This window comes from Heliangelus exortis, chromosome 2 (genome assembly GCF_036169615.1).
Source record: "Heliangelus exortis chromosome 2, bHelExo1.hap1, whole genome shotgun sequence".
Classification (NCBI taxonomy): domain Eukaryota; kingdom Metazoa; phylum Chordata; class Aves; order Apodiformes; family Trochilidae; genus Heliangelus; species Heliangelus exortis.
This window is the reverse complement of record NC_092423.1, coordinates 1433196-1459785: the sequence shown is the minus strand read 5'-3', so window position 1 is coordinate 1459785 and position 26590 is coordinate 1433196. Positions and strand designations below refer to the sequence as shown.

At 46.5% G+C, this 26590-nt stretch overlaps 1 protein-coding gene across 1 annotated transcript in view; it reads left to right on the top strand.

The window, feature by feature from the left end:
• PTH1R (parathyroid hormone 1 receptor) overlaps positions 1-26078 on the top strand; it is a 132935-nt gene extending 106857 nt beyond the window's left edge. Inside the window, exons 7-13 of the mRNA XM_071734523.1 lie at positions 778-931; positions 8352-8412; positions 10186-10252; positions 13721-13815; positions 15793-15934; positions 17716-17757; positions 19802-26078. Coding sequence (XP_071590624.1) covers positions 778-931; positions 8352-8412; positions 10186-10252; positions 13721-13815; positions 15793-15934; positions 17716-17757; positions 19802-20164 — 924 coding nt within the window. The 3' untranslated portion in view covers positions 20165-26078. The remainder of the gene's footprint in view (positions 1-777; positions 932-8351; positions 8413-10185; positions 10253-13720; positions 13816-15792; positions 15935-17715; positions 17758-19801) is intronic.
• The last annotated feature ends 512 nt before the right edge of the window (positions 26079-26590 follow it).

Here is a 26590-nt window from a genome sequence, read left to right as displayed (position 1 = left end):
CAAGGGTGAGATCCATCTGACCAGGTGTAGCTGCACACACCCAGAGCAAGGTTTGGGTGCAATCCAAGCAGAACCAGGGTTCTGACACAGGAGGCAGGGAGAGGACAAGGGGCAGGGGGTTAAAGCTTGGAGCCCCCTGGGCTGGGGGAGGGGTCCCTGACCATGGCAGGGGGGTGGAAATAGATTATCCTTAAAGTCCCTTCCAACCTAAACCATTCCATCATTCTATGATTTTATGACTGGGGAGGAAATTCTCCATCTTCAATTTGCTCTCAGAGATGCCAAAACCTACAGCAGCCACCTGGGGTGTCTTGACACTCACAGAGAAAAGACAGAGAGCCCCAGAGAACCCTGGACACCCAAGAGAGGATGAGGTGGCTCAGCCTAAGCCCCATGCCCACATCTCCCCATGAGCTGAGCAGGGAGTCAAACTTCCACGGGATGTGACCTGCACCAAGTCACCAAGAGCAAAGGGATTTGGCCACAGCCCTTTGTCCTGTAACCTGGACAAGAATTGCAGGGAGAATCTCTCTCCATGCAGTCCCTGTCCTCCCACACCTCCTGATTCACCTTCTGCTGGAGACAAGATGTCAGGCTGAGGGAAAGGTATCTTCTCAGTTGTTCTTGCACCGATTTCTCACCCTGTGCAAGCTCTGCAACCAAATTCTCCTACTTATTTATATTTTTTTCTTTTCTCCATCTTGCTTTCCAGCCCATCTTGGCAAGTGTAGAGCAAGAAATTCACCCCATGTTCTTGTCTTTCCATGGTCATTGCAGGTGGGCTGTAAAGTAGCGGTTACCTTCTTCCTCTACTTCCTGGCAACCAATTACTACTGGATTCTGGTGGAAGGGCTCTATCTCCACAGCCTCATCTTCATGGCATTTTTCTCAGAGAAGAAATATCTTTGGGGATTCACATTATTTGGCTGGGGTAAGTCATGGCTGCTCCTAAGAAGCCCATTGGAGGTGGTCCCTGATGCAGAGAGTGCTCAGATCGAAGTCTAGGAGAGGGGGAAGTCACTTTTGGGAGGAAAAGAATCCTTCATCATTTCTAAATCGTAGTATTTTCACAGTGTGGCACTTCCAGGACCTCTGGAAGATTCAGCCCAGACTTGGAAACACAGCACATCCCACCACCCTTCCAGGGCAGCAGATGTGGGCATGTGAGAGCTGATTTTAGTGAACATCCTGAGTTCTGATTTCCTACCTCCATTGCTTTCCAGAGCTCCTGAAGTTTCAGGAGAACTCCTGGAGAACCAGTAGAAACCTCCAATTTGTGGGAAGAATTATTATTTTTTTTCCTTTTCTTCTCCTTTTCTTTTAACTTGGGCATCTTTTCCTGGAGTGGGGCTGGATGTGGGTGCAGGAGGGGTGGTCATTAGCAGAAGATGTTGTGGCCATACAGAGATTTCAGCTGAGAATGTGCTTTCTGTTCTCTCCTGGCACCAGTTTTGGCTTGCAAGGAGTTATGAGGTGCTGGGAGGCTGAGGACAATAAAACAACTGCTCACAGTCATCTGAAGTGTGTGGAACATAAGGTAGAACAGGAAATGTATTCAATGATCCTTGAGGACTTAATGAAGAAAAATGGGGTGTAAGCTTCCAAAGGAGCTCCCAGCAAGAAAAAAAACCTGTTTGGAGGTGCCTATGGTTACCTCTAAACCATGTGGCCCAGCACCACTTCCCAGATTCCAGGTCCAAAATTGTACCTGGCCACATCCTGACTGTATTTTAAAAGAAGATTAATGTGGGCATCACCACTCCATCCCCATTCCAGCATAGGAGTTTTTCTGGGGTAAAAAACAAACCAAAACACAGTGGAGCTCTGAGCAAGGCAGATAGTGCAGATTCACATTTATGGAAGATTTTGGAGGTGTGTTTTGGGGTTTTTTTTTTTTTGCTTTGTGGGAATAAGCAGGGGATTCACTAGCCCAGGGCAGCCCAGCCTGTGGGATTGACTCCAACTTTTGTCCTTCTGAGGTTATGGAGGAGAAGGGATCCACAAGCTCCGTGTTAACCTCGTGTTCAGGTCAGCAGCTGCCCCATGGTAAACACAGGAGGTGGAAATATGGGTGCCAAGGTGGGAATCTCTCCTCAGTTTGCTCCTAGGTTTTGGTGAAAATGAATAAATAGAGATATTTTGAGGACAGGGCATTTCTTACCTCAACTAGTAAGGGATGGGGAGGACTTAAGGTGTCCCCTCTTTTTTTTTTTTTTTAAACCAAATGAGCAGAAAGCAACCTAAAAAAAAATTAAATAAACTAAAACCCAAACCTTCAAGCTCTCTGAAATTCTCAGAAAATGCCATGAAACTGTACAGGGCAGACTTAAAAAAGTAATTCCCCAGAGCAAATTCTGGAAGAGAAGGAAGCAGTTGCAAAAATTATGCCATCTGTTTAACAAGAAAAACTAACTGGATGCTGCTGGTAACGTAGCCAAAGGAAAACAGTCAAACAGCCCTGGGTTCCTCTCATTAATTCTTCCAACCACTGCCAGAGTAGAATCATTTTATCAGAGCAACCACAAAGCTGAAGTCCCACCTGTCACAACACCAATCATCCCCAGCCCTTCCAAAAGTCTGAGGCTGCTCCATTGAAATTCCTCTGGAATGAGAACACAGGAACCCTCCCGTGGCATTTATTTTTCCTTTTTTTGATTAGCATGATAACGTCCACAGCCCCACACAGACGTTGTTGCTTGGGTGGGGTTTGGGCACTGGAAAGGGCAACCCCATCCAAGACCTACTGGAAGTAGTGGAAAAACTCCAGTTCCCTGCAGTGGGCACTGGATCCTGCTCATACCACAGCAAGGAATGAGAGGGAATCAATGATAGATAATTATGGCATTGCACGGAGGTACAGAAAAGACAAGTTTGCCCCCTAAAAAAAAAAAAAAAAAAAAAAAGGTTGGTTTTGGGTTGGTTTTATTTTGTGTGCTTAGCAGTAAACAGCAGTGGATTTATCCTGCCTGGAAATTTCCAAAGTTGGGGGATAAAGGAGCAAAAATCACCCTAGAGCATCTTCTTTCCAGACTGTTTGGGAAACCAGAACATTTTGTCACTCTTTGGTGTCAGACCCAAAGATTTCTGTTGGGTCTTTTCAACCCCCATCCTCTCAGGCATGAGGGCTCCTTGGGAGCCCACAGCACCCTGCTTGGGAGGGAGTCTCTGATGAGAGAAAGCAACTTGCTGCTTGCCAGCACCCACCAAAAAAATAAATAAATAATGACATTATGGGCCACAATAAATTCCCCAGCAGACTTCAAGTGCCCTGCAGCTGTTTCTTGAAGCAAGTTTAAGAGACGTGACCAATAAGCTAGAAAAGTGGCATTTTTTCTTCACACTGTGTTGATGGACTGGACTGCACTGGTTTTTTGGCTATGGTGCAGATGAGGACTGGAGGGAGATTTGGAAAGGACTTTGAGGTGGATGTGTTGCTCTTAGAGGTGCTCAGGTCCAAAAAAAACCCAGGTTGGTGAAGCCTGAATATTTAGCTAAGCAGAAATTGTCCTCACCTGAAAGTATTTCTACCTAACAGGACAAGGGGGTAGTATTAGCCCTATTAGAGGTTATTATTAGCTCTATTAGAGGTTATTACTAGCCCTATTAGAGGTTATTATTAGCCCTATTAGAGGTTATTATTAGCCCTATTAGAAGGTAGTATTAGCCCAATTTAATATAAGGAAACTATGACACACAGAGGCTGAATAAAAAAATGTGCATTGTTCCTCAGAGAGGTTTTCAAAGAGCAGGGAGCAGAGACCAGATTTCTCCAGACCTACATAAGGTCTTTATTCATAAGTTTTCTTCTCCTAAGAGTTGCTTTGCAACCACCTCCCTTCCTCAGAGCTTTGAGACGTACACGAAAACCATTTTTCCAGCGGCTAGGAGACAGGTACCCAAAACCAAGGAGAGCAACGGGGGGGAAAGGGGGTGCCCAGCTTGGGGTTTGGACTTTTTTCCAGCTGTTGGGGAGACACCTGACTTTATAGCACCTGCATTGTACACACTGTGTGTATGGACTGGAAATGCACAGCGCATACAATGTGGATTCTGTAGAAGTCACTCGCGGCACCACCGCCCGGGGGGGTTCATCCGGAGTCACCGTGGGGTTGGTACCTGCAAAGGGGATGAATCCATCCACACCTCCATCTTCCTCAGCCTCTGGGCACCCAGGAGATCACAGGTTTTGGGGGATTCTTCCCTCAGCTCTGGTGAGGCCACAGCTTGAGTCCTGTGTCCAGTTCTGGGCCCCTCAGCTCAGGAAGGAGCTTGAGGTGCTGGAGCAGGTCCAGAGAAGAGCAAGGAGGCTGGGAAGGGATCCAGCACAAGTCCTGTGAGGAAGGGCTGAGGGAGCTGGGGGTGTTGAGGCTGGAGAAGAGGAGGCTCAGGGGAGACCTCATCACTCTCTCCAACTCCCTGAAAGGAGGTTGGAGCCAGGGGGGGGTTGGGCTCTTTTCCCAGGCAACTCTCAGCAAGACAAGAGGGCACAAGAGGTCTCAAGTTGTGCCAGGGGAGGTTTAGGTTGGACATGAGAAAGAATTTCTTTCTGGAGAGGGTGCTCAGGCATTGGAATGGGCTGCCCAGGGAAGGGGTGGATTCTCCATCCCTGGAGATATTTCAAAAGAGCCTGGATGTGGCACTCAGTGCCATGGGCTGGGAACCACGGGGGGAGTGGAGCAAGGGCTTGAGCTCCTTTCCAACCCAGCCAGTTCTCTGACTCTGTGAACTCACTTTCTTATCCCTAATGGGTTGGCCCAGGTGCATCTAAGTGCCTGAAATTGTGCCAGGGGAGGTTGAGATGAGATTGGAGGAAAAATTTCTTTACTGAAAGAGCAGGCAGGAGCTGGAAAGGGGTTCCCAGGGAGGTGGTGGAGTCAGCTTGAGGTATTGAAAAACTGTGTAGATGAGGTTCTTCAAGACATGTTCTAGTGGGCATGGTAGTGGGGGGTGTTTTGGTTGATTTTTGGGGTTGTTTTGGGTTTTTTTGAGGGTTGCTTGTTGGACACAGTGATCATTGAGGTCTTTTCCAAGCATGAGAATTCTGTGTAATCAGATGTAGCTTTCAAACTCATGGAGCTGCATCCTCCTGGGTGTCTTGCTGTTTGTGGATATCTTTGGGTGTCCAACTCTGAGGACCTCAGTCCTGATTTTCTGGTTGGTGGCTCTCCCACCAGCAGGCACTGTGTGTGCTCAGCAGGAGGAATTGTCGTTCTTGACACCCCACAAACCTGGACTTTCAAGTGGAGACACCAAAAAGGCACCAAAAGTCAGCAGCCTCTGGAAGTTAAGGAGATGCTGGAGGCCAAGCTGAGCCTTCTGCCTCTTCAAGCTGAAAGTTCAGAGTGGGAGGAAAAGGTTGAACTCCAGAAGTTGCCTGAGAGCCCAAACTCTGCAGGTTACATGGACCTGGGGAGAATCTTAAAATGGGGCAGGGGAAAGGGAGGATTCATAACATGTTTGTAAATCTGAGAACATTTCTGCTTGCTCAGAATGGGGAAAAGGGAAGGGAAGGAAAATGGAAAAAAGGAAAAGGGAAAGGAAAAGGAAAAGGAAACAGAAAAGGAAAAAGGAAAAGAAAAAGGAAAAGGAAAAGGAAAAGAAAAGGGAAAAGGAAAAGTAAAAGGAAAATTGAAAAAAGGAAAAGTAAAATTGAAAAAAGGAAAAGGAAAAGGAAAAGGAAAAGGAAAAAGAAAAAGAAAAGGAAAAAGAAAAAGAAAAAGAAAAGGAAAAAGGAAAAGAAAAAGGAAAAGGAAAAGAAAAGGAAAAAGGAAAAGGAAAAGGAAAAGGAAAAAGAAAAGGAAAAGGAAAAGGAAAAGGAAAAGGAAAAGGAAAAGGAAAAGGAAAAGGAAAAGGAAAAGGAAAAGGAAAAGGAAAAGGAAAAGGAAAAGGAAAAGGAAAAGGAAAAGGAAAAAGGAAAAGAAAAGGGAAAAGGAAAAGAAAAGGGAAAAAGAAAAAGAAAAGGGAAAGGAAAAGGGAAAGGAAAAGGAAAAGAAAAAGGAAAAGGAAAAGGAAAAGGAAAAGGAAAAAAAGAAAAAGAGATGGAAGAAATGGAGGTGCAGAAATACAAATGTAGCAATGAAACTGGTGCCAGAAATTCACTCCACACCTTCTGAAAAAAAAATTGTCAAGTATCCTTTTCCTAAGCTTGCATGGACAGAGTGAGGCAACAGTGCAGAAGGCACAAGCAGTCCTCACAGAGGGATTTTTTAATTTATTTATTTATTAGATATAACTATTTTCTCCTGTATATTTTATTGTTGCTAGGAACTTTGAACACAGCACCAGAACGCTCTGAATGGGAACAGTGTCTTTTCTGAAGGACAGGGCCAGGCTAGGGAGGAAAAAGTATGTGGCAACCCAGCAGGGTGCATCTTGGCCCAAGAGGCCAATGGGATCCTGGGGGGCATCAGGAAAAGTGTGTCCAGCAGATCCAGGGAGGTTCTCCTCCCCCTCTGCTCTGCTCTGCTCTGCTCTGCCCTGGGGAGAGCACCCCTGGAATCCTGGCTCCAGTTTGGGGCTCCCCAGTTCCAGAGAGCCAGAGATCTACTGGAGAGAGGCCAAGGGAGAGCTGGGAGGGTGCTGAAGGGACTTGAGCATCTCTGGTGTGGAGAAAGAGTGAGAGCCCTGGGGCTGTTGAGGCTGGAGAAGAGAAGGCTGAGAGGGGATCTGCTGAATGTCCATCAAGAGCTGAGGGGTGGGGGGCAAGAGGAAGGGGCCAATCTCTGTTCAGTGGTGCCCAGGAATAGGACAGGGAATCCTGGGCTGAAGGGAGAACATGGGAAGTTCCAGCTGAAGCTGAGGAGAAACTTCTTGGCTGTGAGGGGGAGGGAGCCCTGGCCCAGGCTGCCCAGAGAGGTTCTGGAGTCTCCTTCTCTGGAGCCTTTCCAACCCCCCCTGGATGTGTTCTGTGTGCCCTGCCCTGGGGGATCCTGCTGGGACAGGGCTGGCACTGGAGCAGCTCTGGAGGTTCCTTCCAACCCCTGACATTCCCTAATCCATGATTCCCTGATTCCTTATCAATGTATCTTTGTAGGCAGCTCCACTGGCCCTGAGTGGGGCTCTGTGTTATAATTATTTACACTTTCTTATATTCCTGTGGCATTTCAAGGTTCCAACCAAGATAACAGCCCCGTTGTCCATGTGCATATGAGGCAGATATCCCTGCCCCACATCCCAGCTCAGAAAATCCTCCCTGGTCAGGAAAACCTTTAAGCACCCTAATGAGACTTAAGTGCATGCTGAAAGTTGAGCGTGGGCTTCCCAGCCCCGATGAGCTCAGGCTGTGAACAGAATATTTAGTCATGGGTGATAAATGTCACCTTTATTTACTTTTAATTTTTTTTTTTTTCCCTCACCTGAAAGGGACTATTCTTCTGGAATTTGTGGAAGCTACTGGGGATTTGATCCTAGCTTTTAAGGGAAGCCAGCAGGGGACTCAGTTGTACAAATAAAGCAGAACTGGACCCTAAATAAAATAAAATAAAAATAAACAAATAGAAGATTCCATTTGGGTATTGGTGATTCTTTCACTTTTCACAGGGAAAAGGTGATGCCCAGTCTGACATGAGGGTGATTCATTTGGGAGGGAGCCTTCAGCTCAAGTATTTTTCAAGCATCACCCTAAATTCTGGCATTTTTTTTGCTTTCTGAAGCAAGTTTCTTACATTTAACAAGTTTTTAATCCAGCCAGCCTTGTGCTGGGAGAAACACTATGAGGCTGACCCAGGTCCACCTTTCCTTGACATCAGGGGAAGGGAGAGAACACCTTGGGAAAGGTGTGATGCAGAAAACCCTTTGGAGCAGGTATCCGTCACCCAGATGCAAGAACCCCAGGCTGTGTATCTATAAATGGTACAAGAGGACAGGTATGGGATGATGTCCATCCCTCATCCTGGACATCTCCCAAACATGAAGCAGGAGGTAGCTTTAGCCTGGACCACTCCTGGTCCTTGGAAAAGCAAGCTGCTCTGTTTGGAAAACCAGAAGAACCCAGTAGGGTTCAGGCCATGACATTGATCTTCCAGAAAAAGTTCCTTGCCACTATCTGCTTTACCATTTGCACTACAAAAGAGAGAAATGTGAGACCAAGGCCAGGCTTCCCCAGTCTGAATTCCTACACCCATTAAATCATAGCAAGGTTTGGGTTGAAAAGGGACCTTAAACATCATCTCACTCCCTGCATGGACGGGGACACCTCCCACCAGCCCCATGTTGTATATAGGGTTTGAATATTCAAGAACTCCTTCTTCCACCCTCCCCCAGCCCATTCCACTCGTGTTTATGGTACTAAGAGCCCTTAGTTCCCTACCCCCCCTGTCTGACCTCTGTTTTGTGGTTTTTTTTTTCCACAGGACTCCCTGCTGTATTTGTTACAGCGTGGGCCAGCGTGAGAGCCACTCTAGCCGACACAGAGTAAGTCCCAGCAGATTTCCTTTCCTCCATTTTCCATGGAATGGGGGTGGGGGTTGTGGGTTTTTTTGGCACAGGTGACTTTTTCGGTGATGAAAAATTAACCAGGCAAAGCCAGAAGTGATTTTGAAGTCAGTAAACTTTTTTGGAAAGGAGGGGAGGTGGCTACATCTTTCCTGGCTTTCCTTCCGTTTTAGAGAATTTCAGAAATCTCAACCCCTGGAGCTGTTGTCCCTGGGGCTTAAGGGAATTATTTCACAGCTGGGAAGGGACAGGCCAGTTGTATTTCAAATCTAAAATGAGCAGGAATGAAGTTGGGGCTGCAGTTCAGCATCATTTCAGCACTTCTTTCAGTAAAAGGAGGTGATTTAACACGGATGAGGTGGGGAAGCTGTAACCCCTTCCTGCAGGAGGTGTGGGTGCCAGCATGTCCTTAGGTTTTAAAAGTACAAATTCATGGAAAATAAAGTTCTCCAGGTATATAAAATGCCCAGTAGAGTTCTGGCTCAGGAAACCATCCTGAACTGTGAATTGTTGGGAGAATAGTCTAGAATAATATCACTGTCTACCTGCCTCGTCCAGGTTAAATATCAGCTTCTGGTTCCTGTCAGAAACAAGATATGGATCAGCTGCTTCTCTGGCCCTACCCTGGCCTCAAATTCTTACAGCATCCTAAACAAAGGGTCCATAGCATCCAATCTTCAAACCCCTCTAAAATCACATTTGTCCCCCAAAACACCCAGGCTTGACCACACCATGGGTTTCATCTGCCAACAGAAGTGTTAGGGGGGTTCCCAGGCAACTTTCCAAAGGTTTTTAACTGGGAGGACACTCCTTTCCAAGTGGGATTTCATCTCCAGGCTTGGGAGGATGGAGTAGCCCAGCTACTGGAGTGTGACACAGCTGCACTGGCACAATCTCATCCTCCTAGAGCCTTTCAGACAGTGCTGGTGGTTCCTCTGCCTCTGGGTTTCCTGCAATAGCTGCTTGGGCAGCATTTGGCCAGGGAAATGAAAACTGCAGCTGCCATGGGGGGGTTTTCTGGCTCAGATAATGAAAAGCTTGTGGCACTCCAGTCTCCTTGGTTGGAGAGGATTCAAACAGAGGAATGAACACCTTATGAGTGACCTTACTCGATGGAAATGCCACGGAGGAAAGAGTGTTCAGCCCCTTCCTTATTGAAGCCACCAACCCCCAGCAGTTTGTCCTTCCAGTCCTCATTTGATAAGAGGATGAAAAGGAGATAAAGATTTTGTAGGACATGGCTGGGTCTCACTGCATGAGCAGGGCTGAAGAAAGCACAGGAACCAACCACAGAATTGTCCCCATCACTGTGTGATCAGACAGGACCTGCCCTCATGCAGAGCTGTGTGGGTTTAGTCCAAGAGTTAATATTGGGCCCTTTTTATGAGAGCAGAGTGGCTTTCAGTGCAGCTTTTTGTCTAGTAAGGAGGTGAAGAAGAAGTGGAAAAGGGTGGGTTCCTGCCTGGAAGGGACAGGTCTTGCTGATGGTAGAAATAGTGGGTCCACCAAATGGAGAAAATAACTAGAAATGTGTTAAATAATTATTTTAGTAGTAACATCAGGAGAAGGGCTGTTTTCAAACTGACTGAAAACAGAGTCAGAGCTTGGTCCTTCCTCTAGAGCCCTAGAACAAGGTCCTTCCATTGCACCAGGCTTGGAGGGCCCCATCCTTCCAAGGTGGTTTTATTATTTATTCCAAGTTGAGTTCCTTGCTTGTTGTTTGTTCCTGATGAGATGCCAATCTCTTCCCAGGTGTTGGGACTTGAGTGCTGGCAATTTAAAGTGGATTATTCAGGTGCCCATCCTGGCAGCTATCGTGGTGAGTACTGACCTTTTATTCCCAGGGGTGCAGTTCCTCACTCTGAGCCAGGCTGTCCTGCTCTTGTCACCCTTTTAACAGAGTTCCTGCCTTCATAATGTGGAGTTTCAGGTCTAAGGGGTTTATACTTGACCTGCTTTGGAGTGTGACAGATGCATGTGGCAGAGGGGTTTATGAGCCCTTTTCTTATGAGACACAGGGGGTAAGACCCTAAAATCACTCAGGAAAGAAACATCCAACCAATATTTCCAACCCATGGGGTAATGGAAACCATCACAACCTTTGCTCACCAGGCATCTCCTGTGGGTTCCACAGCTGGACCCGACCTTTTCCCTGGGCAGGCTTCTGGGTGCTCAGATTGGTTCAGATTTGCCTTTCTGAACTGATAAAAGCTTGGGGTGTCTGAGAGGTGGGGGTGAAAGTGAAACCATCCTAGCTCTGATCCAGGATGTTGTTGATCACTGACAGAGAATCACTTCAGTGCCCACCCAGGAGCCAGAGGGGACAGAAGGGACATTACCCAGACACAGGGATGAGCTCTCTCAAGCTGTTGTTAGAAGATGTGATTATCTGCACAAGGGGAACTCAGTGATTTGTTAAATGTTTGTCTGAGCAGTGTCCTCATTAGCTAGAGAGCCTTTTTTCATCAACTGCCTTCTTTCCTCCTTCTGTCTTTATGGCTCTCCATTATTCCATCTTTATGGCTCTCCATTATTTCACCTTCTGATGGTTAGAGCAGTTATGCAAAAGAGTTTTTCCACTCCCACACATCCAACCCCCCCTTTATATCCATCCAGGAGTAGCTGAGTGGAGTCAGCAAGGATGCTTGTAGTCTTCAGAAGGTTTTCCATCAACCTCTATTTATCTCTTCCTGACTCACAAATCAGAAAGTCTTGGATTATGACCCCTGGGGGAGGAGGGGGGGAAGAAAATCAGACCATCTGCATCTAAATGCTGAAAATTGGTGAAATTAATGTGCTCAGATGAGCAATTAGGTGAGCTGCTATGGACTTGTTGGGGGAGGAGGATGTTTCTTCATCAGAATTTCCTTTTGGTGGAAATTCTCCACCTGGCTTTGGCAACTGGTTCTGCACCTGGGAAGAAAGGAATCATCAAGCCCACATCGTGGTCACTGGAAATCAAACAGGGGGATGGAGAAGAAAGTTCAGATAGTTCAAGGAGACGAATGCCAGCAACCTCATTGCATTTCATTTAAAGCCCAATTAGCAGAGGAGAAAGAGCTCAATTGAAGCTCATCCTTGTAAAAATAATGTTTCTCCATGAGGCTCTGCTGTGCTTGTGCCCTGGCTATTTGCAAATGCAGCAATTTATCATGCAAAAATATTCTGTGGGTTGTTTTCTGTTTAATTTCTGTGGGTTCATATTGTTCACTTGGCTGCCTTTCCAGTTCCCACACTGGCTGGTCAGACATTGCTGGACTGAGTTATTCACTTTCTGCAAGGAATTTGGAGGCTGAGGGGCTTAAAGCCCCTCCACTCTGCTAACTGTGGTGTAAATCAGTTGTCTGGATTTCTTTTAAAACTCAGCAGATGTTGCTGGAAGTCAGAGTTTCCCTCCTGACTGTGATAAGATTGTGCATCTTCAGTTCAGCCAACAAATGCAGAACAGGATTCCACTTTTAAACCTTTGAAGCTTAGAAAAAACTCAGATGAGAAACAAAGCATCCATGGGGGGATTGCCTTTTATTTTTATTTTTTATTTTTTATTCCTTTCAGCTTGGTTGCCAATGAAAACGAATGATCTGTCCCCAGGCTCTGTGCTTCTCTGTCAGTCTGTCCATCCCTCCCTCCTAATTTTTGTGCCAGTTGGTAAATTCCAACCAAATGTAAGGGAAGGAATGGAGCTGCATGGATCCTAAGTTCCCACAAACCTCATGAAAATGGTCAAATAGATACAGGGGGAGAGATTTTACCAATGCCCCTGCAAGGAGTAGGGTGGGGTAGGACCTTACCCCTGTTTTAAGGCAGAGGAGAGCTGTTCAAAAGGAACTTGCACCTCGTTAAAGGAGAAGGAATCCAACTACAGAAGACAAAGCCATAGCAAACCAGGCCATGTTCATTCCATGGCTCAGGGAAATACTTGTTTTAACAGTGAGGATAATTAACTGTTGGAACAATTCACCAATGGTTGTGGTGGGATCCCCACCATGGAAACGCTGAAGCCCAGATCTGCTGTAGCTCAACCCAAAAATGAACACAAGGAGGTTTTGTGGACTTAGGGTTTTGCAGGAGATCAAACTAGAGGTTCACAATGGCTTCCTCTGGCCTAAAACTATGAGTCTGTGTGTGGTATGGGAATTTATTGCCTTGGGATGCTGCTGTACTGGCATCTGAGGAGCTAAATGAGTGCTGGAAGCCTCCAGAGAAATCCACAGGCACCAGCATGAGCCCAGCAATGTGGATCTGCCACACAATGGCTCTCCTTGTGGCCTTGCCATAGTCCCAAAGATGGGGCAGCAGCAGGTGTCATCCCTGTGCTGGTGAAAGAGTCTCTGAGGAGCCAAAAAAAAATAATGGGAATCCCTCAAGCATCTCCCCTTTTCTCTCTGCTATGTGGCTGCATGGCCAGGAGACATTGCCATCTCCTTTTGGTGATGGGTCCCCATGAGCAGGTTCCTGTAGGACCAGATCAGCTTAGCTGAGCAGCTGGCCACAAGATGGGTTCATGGATGTGCCTCTCTGCATAGGAAGCAGATATTAGGTTCTTATTGTCCTCATCTGGTCCACAATAAACACTTCTGCAGAAGGGGAGCTAACAGTAGGCACCCAGAAGTTTTGTTGTTTTGTTGTCCTTCTGCCTTCTTGATCTGTCATCTGCATTTAGGGCAGCTCTGTGTCTTTGGGGTGGTTTGCTTGTTCTTCTTTCCTTCTGCACATAAAAATATCAACAGCATCCTCCTAATGCTTCTTTTAGCCTGAGGAGATCTCAGGTGGGTTGCAAGAAACAACCCTAACCTCATTTCTCTCTGCTCTCTGGGCCTAAGGTAAGTTTGAGAGGTTTATGATGCCAGGAAAAGGACCCTTATCACCCTATGAATATTTTAAAAAAAGATGGTGTGAAAAATCCTGAGAGCTGTCTGTAGTTCATGCCTCAAAATGCCTGGTGAGCAGTGCCTTAAATATTGATATCACACCCAGTTATCAGGTGCCTGTTGGGCTGGCTGGCTCAGATGAAGGTAAAGAGCCCAGATTTTGTCAGAGAGAGCCATTACCCCTCAACCATCCAGGTGAAAAAGAACTGACTAAATCCCACCAAACACTGAGTCTTTCCTTTGGAGCTCATCCCTTCCGTGGGACATCATCTCCCAGGAGGATCTTCATGCATGGCATGATCAAGTCATCTGGGGGCAAGGATTGACTTGAATATCACTGTCATCATCTGGGTCTTATTTAACAGGCTTTTTCTTCTTCTTCTTTGTTGTGTTATTTTTTCTCCCTCCTCTTCCAGGTAAATTTTATTCTTTTTATCAACATTATCAGAGTCCTAGCAACCAAGCTACGAGAGACGAACGCGGGGAGGTGTGACTCAAGGCAACAGTACAGGTGAGCCACATCCCTTCTCCACTCTTTGGGAGGTATCTTTCACCTCCTTGACCAAAAAAGGAGCCCAAGGAGGACCAGTTTATGGTGTCTACACTGTAGACACCTACAATCAGGTGAGAAGAATGATGTCTTCCAAGTCTGGGGATGAAAAATGAATCAACAGGAGTTTAAACATCTCCTAAACCTTTCAAGTCCAACCTGGAGGACCTGCCCCATAGGTTAAAGAGTGGAATTCGGTCTCCTCAGCCAGTCTGGGAGTGACTGCACTGGCCTTGGACCAAGAGCACCAAAACAAAAGCATTGCTTGTGCTGTTGAAGCCTTGAGAACTTGCACCAATTTCTTTCTTTCTGTTTATTTCCCTCCCGTGCTTTGTAAAACTGGGTCTGTTTGCTCAGCCTGCCTTCCAGCGGGTGTTTTCCTGACTCTTTTTTCTGGCAACCTGGGCTTCCCTTGTTTGTTTTATTTTAATCTGTTCTGCCAGCTCTCCTCTCCCGATGACTTAGGGTATTTGTAGCATGGGCAAAAGGGGACAGAGAAAACAGATTGCTGAGACACCTCAGCTGCTTGAGAGCTCCTGAGGTTTCTCATCACCTCCTGACACACAGAGAGGGGAGGGAGAGCAGAATGGCTCGGGCTGCAAAACCATGAGCTCATTGCTACCATCTCTCCTCTCCAAAAACAAGACGTTTCATTTGAAGCAGGAATGAGATTTGGCAGGAAAACACCTCTCCATTTTTCTCTGCTGCCCTGTCAGGGCTCTGATTTATCTGTTTGTTTATTTCTCCGTGGCTGAAGCTCGCTATTAATTATGGTTTGGATGGGGCCTTCTCCTTTTAATGTGTTAAATTCCCTCCATGGTTTCCAGTTTGCTGGACAGAGGAGGTACCAGGTCTTTCTGGTAGTGATGTCTGCCCTTCTCAGTAATTGCCTGCACTTGGTAATTTGATGTAACCCTTGGCAGAAGGTTTAATCCTTCAATTAGCATCACTTCCAGGCAAGGCTGGTTGCCTCAGGAGCAAACCCAACCACGTGTTTGGGGTTGTATTTTACCTGCCCCCAGCCCTCAACCTTGGTCTTGTGCTGAGATGGAGCTGCTGCTTTACATCAGAGCATTCCAGGTGATTCTGCAGTCCAAGGGACCTCCTAAGAGTTTCCACCTTCTGCTTAGCCCATCGTGCATCATCCTCTTCCCCTTGGTATTTACAACAATTCTGCTCTTAGGTGTATTTCCCACTCCACCAGCCCTGCTCGTTGCACAGGAGGCACTAACCTAAGGTCACCCTTCATATTATCCTTCAATCAGGATGTCTGAGGTTGGAAAGGACCTGTGAAGGTCCATTTAGCACAACCCAGCAGGTGGACCATGTTCAGTCGTGAGCTGAAGCATCCCCAGCCCAGCCTTAGTGCCAGCCAGAGGCTGAGGGCTGGAAGCAGCAACACATTTCTGTCCCATCACCCTTCCACCCTCAACTCAGGACCCTGACCCAAGGCTGAGGACTGGCTGAGGCTGAAAAAGACATCTTGGTGTCTTCAGGTCCAGTACTTCCAGCAGCATCACAGGGGGACATGAATGCAGAGAGAGCACAGCAAGACAGGCTGGAGGATGGGTTGGGTTGTGCCATAGGCTGTAAGAGAGGCAACACTTGGAAACTGCAAGTAAACCTGTAGTGAAATGAGGCAATCAGGTGCTGCTAATTACGAGGTAGGAGGCTTGAGCTTGTGTTAAGGCCTTTTACTGGTCGCCCAATCCTGCTCATGCCCTAATTGGGCACAGGTGGGCTTAATACCTTGTAATTAGCAACACCTGATTGCCTCATTTCACTACATAAACCCAATGTATGTGTAGATGTAAGGTGGCCAAGCCAAGGGGCCATGTGAGCGAGCAGGAAATGACATCCAAGGTGGATGAGCCTGGCTGGGAGGTTGATTCCATCCACTGATTTCTTCTGTGTCTTTCTCTTTCCCTCTTGCTGCAGGAAGCTGCTGAAATCTACCCTCGTCCTCATGCCTCTGTTTGGTGTTCACTATATTGTTTTCATGGCTATGCCATACACAGACGTGTCAGGGATTCTTTGGCAAGTTCAAATGCACTATGAAATGCTGTTCAACTCTTTCCAGGTATTGTAACTGCTCAACTATCAGAATTACAGGAGGGAAATGAGAGCCATTTCTTTCATTTCTCCCATTTCCCTCAAAAAGGGTGGTGGGGAAAAAGGGTGGGTGGGAAGAAGGGTGGGGGGGACAAAATAAAAGAGGTTTTTGAGTGGCCAACCTCAGAAAAAGGCTTTTCTTGCCATGAAAGAGGGTGGAGTTTGGAAAGGAGGTGGTTTGGATGCAGAGCTGTTTTCCCAATAAGCCAGATTTCATTCCCGAGGTGATTTGAAAGGATTTATCATCCAGGATGTTGCACATTTGCAAAACGCGACCTGTGAAGGCTCAGGGTGTCCAAACAAAAAAAAAAAAATTTTTGTTGACAAATAACTGCCTCACAAAAAAATTTCTCTAGACCCAGGTTAGATGTAAGCTGGTAGAGCTCCACAGAGTTGTGTTGTCTCACATCAGCTTCCAATTTTTTGTCCCAAATTGTCTTTCACTCCTGTGAAGGGATTCCTCAGTTCTACATTTGGGCAAAAGAGGGGTTCAGTTGCAGGAATGGTCCTATGTAAGACAGCAAGAATCCACACCAGCAATATTTGCTCATCACTGTGCACCCTTCCCTGAAAGATTAAATTTTGGCTCATGTCTTGCTACCTATGGTCATGGTCGACCAACACAGATGATGAAAGTTGGGCTTCCATCTGTAATTTCAGCTGTAATGGAGAGGCAGACCAAACCTACACTCATGGGCTGCCACAATTCCTCTTGGATGCAGAGGGTATAAAACAGTGGGTGACTTCAGCAAGACTTGGGTAAATTATTGGCCAAAAAAAGATGTGGATGGTTTGCTCACATCTGAATTCCTTTGCTGATCCCACTCAGACAGTTCCACCCCACGCATGGGCTGCCTCATTTGAAACCAGGGTTGGAGAAGTCCCATCAGGACCATCTTCCACTCTCCCAGCCTGCACCAGGATCATCCAGTTCCAACCTTCCTGCCATGGGCAGGGACCCAGATTGCTCCCATCCAACCTTCAACACTGCCAGGGATGGGGCAGCCACAGCTTCCTTGGGCAACCTGGGCACCCGGGGGCTCAGCACCCTCACCCCAAACAATTTCTCCCTCCCTCCCTGCCCAAGATCTCCTCTCCATCTCCCCTCTCCCAGCTCCAAACCCTTCCCCCTCGCAGGCTCCCATCCCTCCAGGCCCTTGTCCCAAGTCCCTCCCCAGCTTTCCTGGAGCCCCTTCAGGCACTGGAAGGTGCTCTAAGGTCTCCCCATGGGATCCTTCTCTTCTCCAGCCTCAACACCCCCAACTCTCTCAGCCTGGCTCCAGAGCAGAGCTGCTCCAGCCCTCCCAGCAGCTCCAGGGCCTCCTCTGCACTGGCTCCAACAGCTCCGTGTCCTTCTGCTGATGGGGACCCCAGAGCTGGACCCAGCTTTACCCCAGGGGGGTCTCCCCAGAGGGGGACAATCCCCTCTCTCCATGTGAGGGAGACCCCCACACACCTTCCCCCACCATCTTAGGAGCTTTGCAAAAGTTCTGATGGTGAAAATAGAGCTTTGAGCTAAACTGTGAGCCAGAGGGCTTATACACCCTGCCTTCTTTATCAACAGTCTTCAGGGAAATGATCAGTTTCCCTGATCGTGCCCCACTGAGCAATGCAAGATTTTTTGCAATTATTCTACACAGCACATCACGAATGTCAGGGATTTTAGAGGAGCACAGGGAAATTCAGCAGGGCCATGATGAAAAAACGACTCACCAGATGAACATTAATGTGTTGTTTTCTTCTTCCTAGGGATTTTTTGTTGCCATCATATACTGTTTTTGCAATGGAGAGGTAAGTCATCAGCTTTATTACTTCTCTCCTTTGTAGGTGAGTTCCATACACACAGATCATAGAATCATGGAATGGTTTGGCTTGGAAGAGACCTTAAGGATAATCTATTTCCAACCCCTTGCCATGGTCAGGGACCCCTCCCCCAGCCCAGGGGGCTCCAAGCCCCATCCAACCTTCAACACTGCCAGGGATGGGGCAGCCACAGCTCCCTTGGGCAACCTGGGCACCCAGGGGCTCAGCACCCTCAAATTCAAGAATTCCTTCCCCATCTCCAACCTCAATCTCCCCTCTCCAAGTTTTAACCCATTTCCCTTGTCCTCTCCCTACCCCCCATGTCAGAACCCTGGTTCTGCTTGGATTGCACCCAAACCTTGCTCTGGGTGTGTGCAGCTACACCTGGTCAGATGGATCTCACCCTTGGCTGTCCCACCTCAACCTCCCAGCACCTGGGAAAGGAGGGGAAGGTTTGAAGGAACATTCCCAAACCCTCCTGCACCATCCCTGGGAGAGGAATCCCAGAATCCCAGAGAGGTTTGGGGTGGAAGGGACCTTAAATCCCCCCCAGTGCCCCCCCTGCCATGGTCAGGGACCCCTCCCCCAGCCCAGGGGGCTCCAAGCCCCATCCAACCTTCAACACTGCCAGGGATGGGGCAGCCACAGCTTCCTTGGGCAACCTGGGCACCCAGGGGCTCACCACTCTCACAGGAAAGAATTTTTTCCTAATGTCCAACCTAAATCTCCCCTGTCCAAGCCTGAAACCATTTCCCCTTGATGATTAAAGTAGATGCCCACCAGTGTACCTCTGTTTATCCTGGAGACACAGCCCTGTTTTGTCCTCGGGGACAGATTTGTCACAGAAAGTTCATACCCTCATTTCCATCATCTAAGACCTCCAGGTCACTGTGTCACCATAAATGAGTTACTAGAAGTAAATATAAAAGAAGGGGGGAAAAAAAATGTGGGTTTTTTTTGTTTCTGCTCCCAGCACAAGTGCTGTTTAGTGCAGTTTCATCTCAGTGCTGTGGTTGGAAGACAAGTGGGTTGGTAAAGCAGCTGCCTAACCAGCAAACTCTTTTGATTGTCCAGACCTTGTTTTCTTTTTTCAGTAATATACTTCAATGTCTTTGTTTCTCTTAATTCTCTCTATGGCTGCCAACTAAGAAACTGGGAAAGAGCAGAGCTACTTTTGTGACCCTGTATAAGGTTTTTTTACCCTATCTGGATGGATTTTAAGGGGAAATGCAAATACAGATAAGTTGCTTATGTTCTACAGCATAAACCCAAGGTGTAATCTGCACCATAAGGGGAATTATAGAATCACAGAATAATTTGGGTTGGAAGAGACCACTAAAGGCCATCTAGTCCAATCCCTCTGCAGTATCAGGGACACCCTCACCCAGATCAGGGTTCTCAGAGCATCCTCACCTTGAACATGTCCAGGGATGAGGCCTCAACCCCCTCCCTGGGCAACCTGGGCCATGGATCCACTGCTCTCATGGGAAAGAACTTTGTCCTAACATCCAATCTAAATCTGCTCTTCTCCAATTTCAAACCATTGCCCCTCATCCTATCACTCCAGACCCTTGCAAACAGTCTTTCTCCAGCCTTCCTGTAGCCTTTTCAGGTATTGGAAGGAATTCATTTCATCCTAACATTAGACATCTAAAAGTGGGATGCTTAGTCCAAGGTAGTCAGCTAAGTCCTTTCTAAAGGGAACTTCTAGAGACTGAGGCACCTCCAAAGGTGGCTCATCCCACTAATATTTGATGCTCATGATACATTGATTTGATTCATTCTCATTGTCCCTTTCCCCTGGCAGAGTTAACCCACATTTTCAGTTGGATGTTTCCAACCATTCAAGCTCCCAGTGTCAAATTTGGAAAGGGCAGATTCAATGTGAATTTTTTGGTCCTTCCAACTTCACAGCCCCAGAGTTCTTCACCCATCCCCTCTCTGGATGCTACCTCCTTCTGATGACCTTCTGCCCCTCTCACCTCTCACTCATGCTTTTTTTTTTTTTTTTTTCCCCTCCCTTTTCTCTCAGGTCCAAGCAGAAATAAAGAAATCGTGGAGCAGGTGGACGTTAGCACTTGACTTTAAACGAAAAGCACGAAGTGGGAGCACAACCTACAGTTATGGACCAATGGTTTCCCACACCAGCATCACAAATGTAGCCACAAGAGGGGCACTTGCCCTCCATCTCAATACAAGACTTATCCCAGGGACCCTCAATGGACACCGGAATTTGCCAGGTTATGTAAAAAATGGTTCCATTTCTGAAAACTCCATGCCTTCTTCTGGACCAGAGCAGTACAACAAAGATGAGGAGTACCTGAATGGCTCTGGGCTTTACGATGGAGACAGACCCACAGTACTTGTTGAAGAAGAAAGAGAGACAGTGATGTAAAGAGAGGATGGGAGGGGGGAAGAAGAAGGAAAAGGAAAAAAAAAAACAACCCAGAAAAAAGAAAAAAAAAAAGAAAACAAGAAGCAAAAGTATGAAAAAGGTTCCTGGAGAGCATTTAAGTGGGCAAAAGAACATCAGGCCACGCATCGGAAGCCAGGGGTTTCCATGGAGTTTCTCTGTTCTGTGGAACATGAGGTTAAGTCAGATGGGGGGGAGAAAAAATAAGTGAGCCCCCCAGTGTGGGCAGGTGTTGATCACATCCATATCCTCAGTGATCCAAAGCTCCCTGGTGTTACCAGAGGCAGGGCTAGCCAGAACCAGGCACCTGCTGAACCTCAGAGATATTGAGAGAGTTCACATGGGAGGGTTGCACGTGGTCCTTGGACCTCCTGGAGGGCAACCAAGGAGGATGGGAGTCTCACCCTGTGAAACAAGAATCTTGTGTGGAGAGCACAGGGTCATCTCCTTGCAAGGAGCCACCCAAGGCATCGACATCTTCAGTTTGGTTTGCTCTTTCCCTATAAAATCTGCCTGGTCACACACACAACACTGAGCAAAACCCCTTGGTGGGGGTCAGAGCTGCCAGGTCGTGCTCAGCATGGACATCCCGAGACACCCAGTTGCATGTTGGGCAACCTTACACCTCGGGCAAAATGTTCCTCTGGGGTGGGCAGGGTTAACAGCTCACGGTTGTTGGATGCAGGCAGAAAACTCTCTGATTTCTCCTGACCTGAGCTCCAGTCCAGGAGCAAGCCAGAAACCAGTGCAATTTTAGGATGGAAAATGTGGTTATCGAAACGTGTGACGTCTTTGTTCTTCCAGATGCAGCGGTGGAGAGGGTTGAGGCACCGAGAGGGTTGAGGCAGGGCTGGGGATTTGCAGATCTTGGGTTTGTGTGCCTGTGCATGCATGTGGCTCAAACCAGTTCAGAGGGGAGCTAACTCAGCTTTTCCTTTTTTTGTGGTTGCTCCCAGAAAGCGGCTTCAGTCGTTTTTTTAAACCTTTAAATCGCTTCTCCTTCTCCTCTCTGAATTTCCTGCTCTTCATTCATTCAAACCTTCCTGAGGAGGATGACTCCTTCAGCATTCTGCCTCTATCACCCAGGAGCACAGCCAAACCTTCCTTCTTGACATCTGAAGGCAAAATCTCCTAGATAAAAGCCCCAGGGTTTGTTTGTGGATGGTCAGAAGATCTTCTGGACTTTCCTCTTCTTTGTGGTTTGGTCCTGCAGACCCAGGAGAGGCTTTTAGATGGTGCAAATGAGAGTAAATTCAGCCTAAATCATTGAGTTTGCCCAGAGATGCTCAGGTGAGGAAATATTATCATGGTGCCTCCAAAGGGAAGAAGAGAAAGAGATGTCTCCTTCCTACAGGAGAGAGAAAGCAGGGAGATTTTCTCACTGTGAAGAGTTTTCCATGGTGGTTTTTGCAAATTTTTGCAAGGTGTTTTTTTTTTTTTTTCAGGTGGTTTTTGCAAGGCCTGCCAAAAGCCCATTTTTTGATACACCTCAAGTCTCCAGCAGTGACAGAGAGGTCCCATCATTGTTGGCCAACAGGTTACTGTCCAGGGGAGCTCAGCACCCAGTGAAGGGTCTCTGCCAGTTTCCATGCACATTCAGAATTTCCCAGAAGTGGAAAATTAGGAGCAGTGACCCAACTCCTTATTACAGAAGTTGAAAGGCTCAGGCTGACCCTCTCCTTGTCCCATGGAGCATCACTGTTCCTTTGCTACAACCCAAGAGTCAGCTCCTCATGGAGCTTATTTTTCTTCTTTCTTTCCTTCTTGGCAAGTTTCTGGCACCTGAAGCATTTTGAGCTCAAAATGGAATAGGAAAGAGACACCAAGCAAGTTTGCAGAAGTCCTTTAGGATGCAGGTGGGGCCAAGGGGTTAATCTTCTCTGTACCCTGATCCTTTAGAGTTCCATCAGCCATCACTTCTGAGATGCATCCAGTCACTGTAATACTCTGCTCTTATGATGGAAACCTAAGGACTAACTTTCCCAAAACTCAGAAGGACCTCAGGCAGAACAGTTGGGATCTTAACTCTTTGTCCTGTGCCTTCTTTAAAGAACTTCCCAAATTCCAAAGCCCAGTGGAGTCAAGGGAAAAAACCTTCTCTCCTCCATGTATTTGAGTTTTGAAATCAGTCCTGGTAAGGTTCTGGTGGCTCAGAGCCCTTCCTCTGTCAGACAGTAAAACATCAGCTGCAGACACACATGAGAAGCTCTTTCATACCCTGTATTTATTTCACAAAATTCCAGACTGGTTTAGGATGGAGGGGACCTTCAAGCTCATCCAGTTCCACCCCCCTGCCATGATCAGGGACACCTCTCCCAGCCCAGGTTTCTCCAAGCCCCATCGAACCTTCAACACTGCCAGGAAAGGGTCATCCACAACTTCTCTGGGCAACCTGAATACTTGTGGTGGTGGTTTTTGTTTGGTTTTTTTTTTTCTTTTTTTTGTGTGTGCGTGTGTCGTTAGAACCCATCAAAACTCACCATAACAATTTACCTCCAAATGGCAGCTTTGGAAATATCAGTTTCCCAAGGAATAATCTTTTTTTTTTTTTTTTTTTCATGCTGTCTCATGCTGTTGTTGTTGTTATTCATGTAGCAACACTAACAATAGGATTCTGGAGGAGTGATCTTGCACAAGAAGTCAGCTCCAGTGAAAGTTTGGCACGGAGAGCCAACCAGCTCTGCAGAAATCTGCTCACTGCTGGCTTTTTTTTTTTCCTCACAGCTGCTGGGATGGCTTCTGGAGGAAATCAAAGTGGGCAGAAGTTAGTAAGAGTCAACATTCAGAGTGTCTACAGCTGCACTATTTAGCATCCCACGTGGCTGAACCTCCAATGGGAGAGAAGAACATTGAACATACTGGCCCCAGCCTGGGCTTAAATCCTGCCAAGGAGATGCTGCAATGCCCCTCCTGATTTTCTCACTCAAATAAATTTCTTAGTATCATTTCACTGCTGGAACAAACCAAAAAAAAAAAAAAAAAGAGAGAGAGAGACCAAAAAAACCCCCACCAGTGACTCACGATTTGTCTTTTGTTACTGAGAACTCCAGATTAATAACATGTTTGACAAGCACTTAGCAAAGTTCAAGGAGTCAGCAAAAGCCATAAAATAATTTTTCAACAAATGCAGCACCCCTCATAAACTGCAGCCTTGCTGAAATGCATTCAGCACTGGGTGGTTTAAACTAAAAGCCTGAAAACTGTTGCTAAACCTACCTGGAAATGACATGAACAAGGTTGTATAGGGGGAGAAATATTTTCTTAATCCTTTCCATTTCGAATCAGATGTAACAGAAATTTTATTGCAGGGGGTTCATGTGCCTGGATCAAAAGTGGGAAAATGCTGATAACAAAAGTGGGGAATAATGCTGCCTTTGAGACACAGCAAACTTCATCTTGGTCCAAGCCTGTTCCTGCCTTTCCTGGGCTGCCCAAAAATCCTTAGGCCATGGTTTAGATATCATAGAATCATAAAATCATCATGGTTGGAAAGGACCTTTAGGATCGTTGAGTTCAACCATCAGTTCTACACCACTTTAACCACTAAATCATCTCCCAAAGCACCACATTGACCCATTTTTTTAATACCTCCAGGGATGCTGACTCCACCACCTCCCTGGTCAACCTGTTCCAATGTTTCAAAACCCCTTCAGTGAAGAATTTTTTTCCTAATATCTAATCTGGACCTCCCCTGGTGCAACTTGAGCCCATTGCCTCTTGTCCTAAACATCAAGAGATCCAAAGATCTCCTCCTCCTCCACTGATTTTGGTAAGGAAGGGCTCAGCCATGTGATGTCCAGAAATGGAGAAGTAACCCCAATATGTGTTTGGGATTTGCCCTGCCTTCACCTGGTGACCACTGCAAACCCCACAGGCAGGACCCATCCTGCTCCAGGTCCAGAGGACAGATTGCTTTGGAGTTGGGGTGCAGCAAACACATGGGCAAAGACAATTTCTCAAGTCCTCTTCCAGCAGGAGGCAAAGGTCCAAAGGAGTTGGCCACTTGTATTTTTCTACTTTTCCTTCCTCCACGGTGTCAGCTTTGCATCTCTTCCCATCCCATGAAGAAGCTGGCAACACCCAGGACTCCTACAGACCCTCTCACTTCTCTAAAGCTCTGATATTTCAGCTGGCATGGGGAGGAATCTCCTTGGTCACCTTTGGGATGGGTGTCCCCTTCTCCAGCAGCACTGGGATGTTGGGTGCCAGCAGAGAATCTCACCCTCTGGCAGGTTCCTCAGCACCTCTTCTACTCCCACCCACAGCAGCTCAGTCTTCTTCTAGTTAAACCCTTTCTACTTGTTCTACCTCTTTTCTGGAGCTTCTGGATGTTCCTCTGCCTCCTGTTTCTTACAGATGATTTTGGGCAGCAGCTTTGTCACTCCTGCTTTGCCTGGATGTGCTCAGAGAAGAGTTTTTACACCTATGTACTGCTTGGGCTTGATTCAGATGAGATCATGTCTTGTCCTACTCCCCTCCATCCCTCGACTCTGCTTCTTCTTGTCTGATAAATATTAGACACAAAACAGTTCTCCCAAACCAAGCCAGGGATTGGTTTCATTTATCTGTTTATGGGCAACTGGCTGGAAATTGTTGAACACCCACAGTGCTGGTATGAATTTTCCACTTTTTAAGCCATGAAAATACATCAAGGGGGAAGACCTCCAAGTTTTATTCCTCTTTATTATTTTGACCAACTCAAGGCCTGGCTTAGGAGTTGTTAAATTTCAGATTCCAAGGTTTCAGAAAGTTTAGAACCTTCAGTTACAGGTTGGGTTCTCTTGCTTTGCCACTGGCATATGTCATTTGTCATATTTTTCTGCATATCTTCCATCTTGAAAGCTTCAAGCAGAATTACTGATGAAAAGTGGAGTGACCAGCACATCCCTTAACTCATCTGAACCTCTCCATGTGGCCAAGGATTCTGTCACCTGAGACAGAAATACATGAACTTTAGGCAGAACTTTAGGAGTTTCTTAAACCTCTAGAGGTTATAGAACCTTTAGGGGAGAGGTTGTATGAACCCATGAAGCCTCTTCAAGGGCAACTTTGGTTCTTATTGGTGTTTGTGGGGTTTTTCCACCCCTTGGTCCCGTGAGTTTTTCCCCATCATGGAAAGTTCTGCAGCAGTCATGTGGTTCATAACCTCTTTTTCTGGCTTTATCTGAGTTTTAGGGCATTTTAGCTGTAACAGGAAGCAAAATGGAAAAACAAAATAATATCTGGGGCAGTATTTTTCAAACTTGAGGTGTAGCAGCTCCTCAGCCTTGTATCCTGTGTCACCAAGGGGCATTGCACTGCTGGCTGCAAGTTGGAAATTGCTCAGCAAGTGAGGAAATTCTGTTTTAAGGCCATGGACATGTTAACCCAGGTCTTCTCCATGCCACTTGCCTGCTGCTGGGACTTGACAGAAAAGAGATGAGGTTGCACCCTCAGGCATGTCCAGGAAAATCTGCTTTTTTCAGGGAATAATAGAATTGTTTGGGTTGGAAAAGACCTTTGAGATCATGGAGTCCAAATGTTAACCCAGCACTGCCAAAGCCACCACTACCCCATGGCCCTCAGCACCACATCTAAACAGCTTCAAAATCCTTCCTGAAGTGGGGACTCCACCACTGCACTTTTTTTTTTTTTTTTTTTAATGGTTATTATTATTTTCACTGCTATTGCTGATGGGCCACCACGTTCTGCCAAGTAAACAAAGGACATATATGATATGATCTCAGTGATACCCCTGGCCAGCTCCAGAGTTTTTCAAGAATCCTGTGTGATTCTCCAGACAGAATAAATTTTATATCTCATTCCTCTAGGGTGTCTTGAAATGAGGAAAAATATTAAATTGTAAAGGAAATAAGGTTGTGGAAAAGCCTATAAATAAATTTCCTTCATGATTGGGCATGGCTGTCTGGATTTCCCTGGAAAACATCGTGGTTCATAAACCTTGTAAGTAAAATAAAGACCATGTCCATCTCTGTGGATGCTCATTGGAAGGCAGCTCTCCTGATTTTGGCCATGGAAGTGAAAAGCTGAACCTGACAGACAGCAAATGCTGTTGGCCCAAAGGAACCTTTTGTTTTGAGGCAGTAAAACTTGCCATCTGTATAAAAACGTATAAAAAATTATTTGGCTCATCCTGTTCAGCCCAAACTGGTTTTGTGGCCTCTCATAAAATTAAGAACTCGAGTCTAGTTCTTAGCTAAAGGTGACAGAGAAAAAGGCAGCAGAGATGAGGTGTTGCAAAGACAGGTGATTAACTGAAGAATCCTAAATCACCATGATTCTCAAAAGAACCACCTGGGAAATGTGGATTGAATTTGCTTTTACCCAAGAAAAAGACAGAAAAGAAAAAAATGTATAGGTTGGCATTTCTTTTTTTTTTTCTTTTTTATTTTTTCTGGCCAAAAATTT